The following is a 6,620-nucleotide window of genomic DNA, read 5'->3' as shown; positions in this document are numbered from 1 at the left end:
GGTCTGTTCGACCATTATAAATGGTGAACACAGGCTGGTGGAATCGCCGAGGAAGACTAGCGTCCTCAATATGTCGCGTGAAGGGCGACTTAGAGACCTGATTCAGAGCCTTGTTTAAGGCATCATTCCCCTGACCCTGGCGAGTCGGACTCTTATTTCTTCGCCCACGGTGGTACTCCTCCTCACACGAAAAAGATTCGCTGGATGGAGTTCTCGACCTTCGCCTATAACTGGTGTCATCCGACTCCTCAGAGGAGTGCCCAGAGTTATGAGCCTTACGCCTTCGTCGCTCATATCGCAATTCCCTCTCCAACTTGTTAATCTTACGCTGCAAATTTCCTCCGCTCTTTACAGGGGAAGCATGGCCTTCCCCCGAGAGCGGCTTCTATCTGTATGGGTTGTTCGGGTACTCCCCTCATGATCCCCCCCGTGTTCATGGTCTACCAACGAATTACTGTGCTGAGAGCCCCTAGACTCTGCCTGGTGCTGATTAGCATCCACCTGTTGCGGGCCCGTCAATGGTTGCTGCGGTGCTCCCTCTTCCATCGTGAGTATCACACCTGCCTTTCCTTCTCAACAGATCAAGTTCTTCCCATAGACGGCGCCAATTGTAGGGACTCAATTTGGATTGGACCCAAAGTATGAATGGGTTTTCAGCCCAACAAGCCCAACAATAAATTTTTAGAGCATGGGTTCAAGAACTAGTACCGTTTGACAGGAAAGGTTATCCTCATCAAGTAACAAGGGATATTTTAGGTTGATTGAATGAGAAAAACTCTCCTCGGCTAGGTTTCAGTCCCTCATTTTCTTTCTTTCTTCTCCCCTTTCTTTTTTGGAATCCCCCTTCTTATATCATCCGTTTCTATGTTATATACTCCGTTCTACCCTCCATTTCCATCATACACGTGTAGTTCTTATCTTGAGAGCTCCTTTCTGTCCCATCCAGCACCTACCGGAGCTTTTGCTCAGTGGCCATAAAGCTGCTTAGGCACTGTTCAGGTATCACCTCCACATTAATGCGGTCAGAGGGTTAGTTGGAAAGCATTTAATGTGGAGGTGATGGCCTTGGAAGATATTTGCTACCTTCCCCGACTCCTCCTTAGGTTTATACCCAATTTCCAGTTCAGATACAACTTTGTGGAGTCTCCTGAATAAAATGAAAGTTACATTCATCTCGGACTTTGGTGTCCTCGGACGTGCGTTATGCCGCCATATACAATATCCACCCCTTTCTCCCATATTATCCCTTTAATAATAATAAAATTTTTTAAGCTATCCTCGGATAACTAAGCATCCTCGGATTGGGCCGTTGGGCCCCAAGCCCACTTCTGATGATTCCCATATCTTTTTAACTAATAGGCCCCACAAGAATGTTAATAAAATAAAATAATAACCATGTAAACATTAAAATTTATGATTAATTTTTGAAGTAAAGTTGAATATCTTCAAAGGATTTTAATTATAATTTTTTTTATTCCTTGTATGAGATAGATAATTTAATTAAGTAGAATAAAATTGCGTTAAGTTGTTTTTATATATAAAAAAAAATTGCTAAAGGGTTGGATCGCACAGTTCTTGCCACCGGTTCGTGCGGTCCAACCTCGGTTTTAGGGGTTTACGGAATTAACAAAAAATCCAGTTCTTTATACTTAAAAAACTGATTTTCATCATGGTTCTTAGTTTTCACGGTCCTACCTCCTGGTCCGGTCTAGTTTTGAAAACCTTGCTGGAAATTTCGAGGAAGAAGAAATAAAATATACGTCTTGTTTTATCATACAAATTTATCTTGCAATTCTTTGTTTTTAGTTCTTTGAGTGGAAATATTAATTTAGACTCAACTGTTAATCCTAAAAATTCATTTCTACAAATTAATTGTCTTGAATATTAGCCCAACCCAATTAGTTAGAATCAGATTTTAGCCCATACAACAGCCATTTGAAAAAACTTCAATTTTTTTTCTAGAAGAATGTAAAAGGTTGAATTGATTTTCTACATTTCAATTCTTTTTTAAAAAAACAGTTGGGAATATGAGAATAATTAAAAGAATCTAATACTTAAGTACTACAAATTTTAACAAATTCAATGAATAAAGAAAAGAGCATTACTCTCTGTCAATATCACTAGGCCTTAGACCAATTTATTTAGGACTCCAATAAGTGCTCTTAAATGATTGAATCATTCTTTTGTAGCCAAGTACAAAAACTTTGTAACCCAATTGAAGGTTCAAATCCTCCATTTTCATTATCTATATCCAAAATATTAATAAAATAGTTTTTTTTTAAGTGTCCTAGTAAGAGCATTAGCATCCGGAAAACCATTTCATATATTTTGCAAATTTATGCAGTGGCAGACTAATACTAAATAACGATCATAAACACGTGTCCAGTAACACATTACATTACTTTAAGGAACTATCATATAAGAAATGAGTGGAGTGATTTAAAAAATTAAATTTTTTAGAGCAAGCTTTGATGAAAGTTCTATTGTGCCAAATTACTATTTTTTAGCTCTAATGCTCCAAAACCAAGAACGGATCACCCATTCATCACTATGCTAGTTATGTAATGTATCCCGGAATTACATAGCTTTACCATCATTAAAGAGTCCTTTAGTCAAATAAGATCCACTGCATAAATAGATCGCTTTTAAATTTTAATGCAAAACTAAGCTGGTCCAGATAAGCTATTGCAAAAGTAAAGCCTTTTTTTGTGTGGCTGCTAATGGAAACATTATTTGATAATTAATTCCAAGACAATTCACGCAACTAACTCCTAAATGTAACTAACACAAGCCAAGTTACTTGGATTCCACCACCAGCAAACTCACTCAAGATCAACTTCGATGGGGCCCTGTTCAAAGATATTAATAAAGCCGGTTTGGGTGTGGTTATCCGCAATGACCATGGACAAGTAATTGCATCCTTATCGGAACAGATCCAGTTGCCTTTTTCCTCTGATCTGGTTGAAGCTCTAGCAGCGGCACGGGCCATCTCTTTTGCTCATGAACTCAGTTTTACCAACTACGTTTTGGAAGGTGATTCCGACGTGGTGATAAAAGCTCTCAAGCATAGTGATGACTCCCTATCTTCTTTTGGTCACATTCTTGCTTCGGCAAAAACTTTAACAGATGTCAAGTGTATTACTTTTTCCCATACTCGTAGAAGTGGCAATGCTGTTGCTCATAACCTAGCAAAACATGCAAGACATGTCTTAGGTTTTAAGGTGTGGATGGAAGATGTTCCTCCACATCTCCATTCTGTATTGATCGCCGATTATGGCTGACTTTAATGACATTTCACAATCTTCATTCTCAAAAAAAAAATAAAACTCTTGGACTGAACTGAACATGTCAGCCCGAGGAAGGTAACACCATAACTGTAACAATCCTAGGCAAAAATTGAAGGAAACTTCTTAGCGAAGACACCATTACATCCACATTAAACGTATTGCACCAACCAAGTATGTAGCATTAATAGATGAATGACACCTGACAGTGCCATAACAGCTTATTACCTGCTCGCCACAACATCGAAAGAATGAGAGGAGAAGGATGGGACAAGTATCATGTGGAAAGAATCACCCAACCCCTAGGTGGATGGCCAGGATTGAAGCACTAAGATTACAAATGGTGGTAGATTCCCTATGTACAAGACCAGATCTAGAAATAGAAAGAGAAAAAAGAGAATGCTAGGAGTATTGAGAGAAGTCCACTCCTGTATCTTTCTTTAAGTTTAAATGCTCTTTGGAAATTAAGGTTTTCAGACTCGGATCGTTCATTGAACCGTAAAAGGGAGAGGTTTAAGGTTTTTGAGATCAAACCGAGGTCGAATTGTGATGACGTTATAATTAATTTAATAATTAATTAAAGCCTAAATATAGATATTAAATTTATAAAACTAACAAAATTGACTAACATATCTATATAGATGAGGGAAATTTAATGATTTTCAAGCATATATTTAATAATTAAATAAGAATGTTAATAAAATAAAATAATAACCATGAAAACATTAAAATTTATGATTAATTTTTGAAGTAAAGTTGAATATCTTCAAAGGATTTTAATTATAATTTTTTTTTATTCCTTGTATGAGATGGATAATTTAATTAAGTAGAATAAAATTGCGTTAAGTTGTTTTTATATAATAAAAAAATTGCTAAGGGGTTGGATCGCACGGTTCTTGCCACCGGTTCGTGCGGTCCAACCTCGGTTTTAGAGGTTTACAGAATTAACAAAAAATCCAGTTCTTTATACTTAAAAAAATGATTTTCATCATGGTTCTTAGTTTTTACGGTCCTACCTCCTGGTCCGGTCTGGTTTTGAAAACCTTGTTGGAAATTTCGAGGAAGAAGAAATAAAATATAAGTCTTGTTTTATCATACATATTTATCTTGCAATTCTTTGTTTTTAGTTCTTTGAGTGGAAATATTAATTTAGACTCAACTGTTAATCCTAAAAATTCATTTCTACAAATTAATTGTCTTGAATATTAGCCCAACCCAATTAGTTAGAATCAGATTTTTGCCCATACAACAGCCATTTGAAAAAACTTCAATTTTTTTTTCTATAAGAATGTAAAAGGTTGAATTGATTTCCTACATTTCAATTCTTTTTTTAAAAAACAGTTGGGAATATGAGAATAATTAAAAGAATCCAATACTTAAGTACTACAAATTTTAACAAATTCAATGAATAAAGAAAAGAGCATTACTCTCTGTCAATATCACTAGGCCTTAGACCAATTTATTTAGGACTCCAATAAGTGCTCTTAAATGATTGAATCATTCTTTTGTAGCCAAGTACAAAAACTTTGTAACTCAATTGAAGGTTCAAATCCTCCATTTTCACTATCTATATCCAAAATATTAATAAAATAGTTTTTTTTAAGTGTCCTAGTAAGAGCATTAACATCCGGAAAACCATTTTATATATTTTGCAAATTTATGCAGTGGCAGACTAATACTAAATAACGATCATAAACACGTGTCCAGTAACACATTACATTACTTTAAGGAACTATCATATAAGAAATGAGTGGAGTGATTTAAAAATTTAAATTTTTTAGAGCAAGCTTTGATGAAAGTTCTATTGTGCCAAATTACTATTTTTTAGCTCTAATGCTCCAAAACCAAGAACGGATCACCCATTCATCACTATGCTAGTTATGTAATGTATCCCGGAATTACATAGCTTTACCATCATTAAAGAGTCCTTTAGTCAAATAAGATCCACTGCATAAATAGATCGCTTTTAAATTTTAATGCAAAACTAAGCTGGTCCAGATAAGCTATTGCAAAAGTAAAGCCTTTTTTTGTGTGGCTGCTAATGGAAACATTATTTGATAATTAATTCAAGACAATGTACGCAACTGACTCCTAAATGTAAACAAAACATGAACTGTAAACATATTGTCATTACAAAGAATCTCACCTCCAAGATGAATACACACAACACAAACACACACACCACACACACACACATTATATATATATATATATTTGATAGAAGATGAATGTATATATTTGGAATTTCACTCTTTTACCTCCATTATTTTACATAAATATCTATAATTGATAAGAAAAATATTCACTGGAAAAAGTCAAACACATATCAAAGGGAAAATATCATCATACACATTTTTACAACCATTATTTTACTAAATATCTATAATTAATGAGAAAAATATTCACATTTTAAAAGTGGGGAAATATATTCAGCCCTTAAAACATAAAATTTGAAAGAAAAAAATGGATATAAAAAAAAAAAAGGGGTGAACGGGTAAAGTATCATTAGATCGTATCCTATATGTGGATTAAGACGAACCATCATAGGACGTTCAATTCATTCCTTCCTCATATAAGTCTAGAGTCTAGACCAGAAGCGCTAAATCTTTCCATTCCCACCACCTGTTATTGACTTGAAAGTGGATTTGGTTGAAACTTGAAAGCAAGGGCTAAAAAGAGGGGACGGACACAAATTATAAAAAAACTAACGCGTTTATCAATTATCATGCTGGCATCCCACGCCCACTCTTGAACCCTTTCCTGGTAGTTCTTCTCTACAATTCCAGCTCCACATTGTATTCTCAGCTTCTCAGCTTCTTTACTTTCCAATTAGTTCTCAACTCCTAATCTTTTGTACTTAGTAAACGCTTCAAAAAGTTATCATGGCTTCTTTAGTTTACACACACCTATTACTACAGCTAGTTCTACTAATCTCTCTCTTCCACTTCAACTTGGCAGCAAGGAGACTTGCTGATTCAGCTGAAACCCAACAACCTTTACTCTTCCAATACCACACAATGGTCTTCTCACTGGAAAAATCTCCATCGATCTCATCTGGTATGGCAAATTCAAGCCCTCACAAAGAGCTATTATCTCAGATTTCATTGCCTCCCTTTCTACTTCCACACCCAAAAAGCTCAACCTCAGTTGCCACCTGGTGGAAAACCACTGATAAATACTACCAACTCAGCAACTCAAAGAACCCTTCACTCTAGTATCTCAATGGGTACCCAGATCATTGATGAGACTTACTCCTTAGGCAATCACTCTCAAGTCAGCAAATAGAACAGTTGGCATCAAAGGGTGCCCAAGCAAATGCATCAACGTAGTTTGACA

The 6,620-nt window shown here is 35.7% G+C and overlaps 1 protein-coding gene across 1 annotated transcript; it reads left to right on the top strand.

Annotated features, from left to right (window-relative positions):
• The first annotated feature begins 268 nt into the window (after nt 1-268).
• LOC136071366 (uncharacterized) lies at nt 269-3,281 on the top strand. The gene is made up of 3 exons (XM_065782544.1): nt 269-406; nt 495-547; nt 2,792-3,281. Exons 1-3 carry the CDS (start codon nt 269-271, stop codon nt 3,279-3,281), a joined length of 681 nt encoding a protein of 226 aa, XP_065638616.1.
• The last annotated feature ends 3,339 nt before the right edge of the window (nt 3,282-6,620 follow it).

This window comes from Quercus suber, unplaced genomic scaffold (assembly GCF_002906115.3).
Source record: "Quercus suber isolate HL8 unplaced genomic scaffold, Cork oak 2.0 scaffold_16, whole genome shotgun sequence".
In the NCBI taxonomy this organism is placed as follows: Eukaryota; Viridiplantae; Streptophyta; class Magnoliopsida; order Fagales; family Fagaceae; genus Quercus; species Quercus suber.
This window is presented reverse-complemented; position numbering and strand designations above follow the sequence as displayed.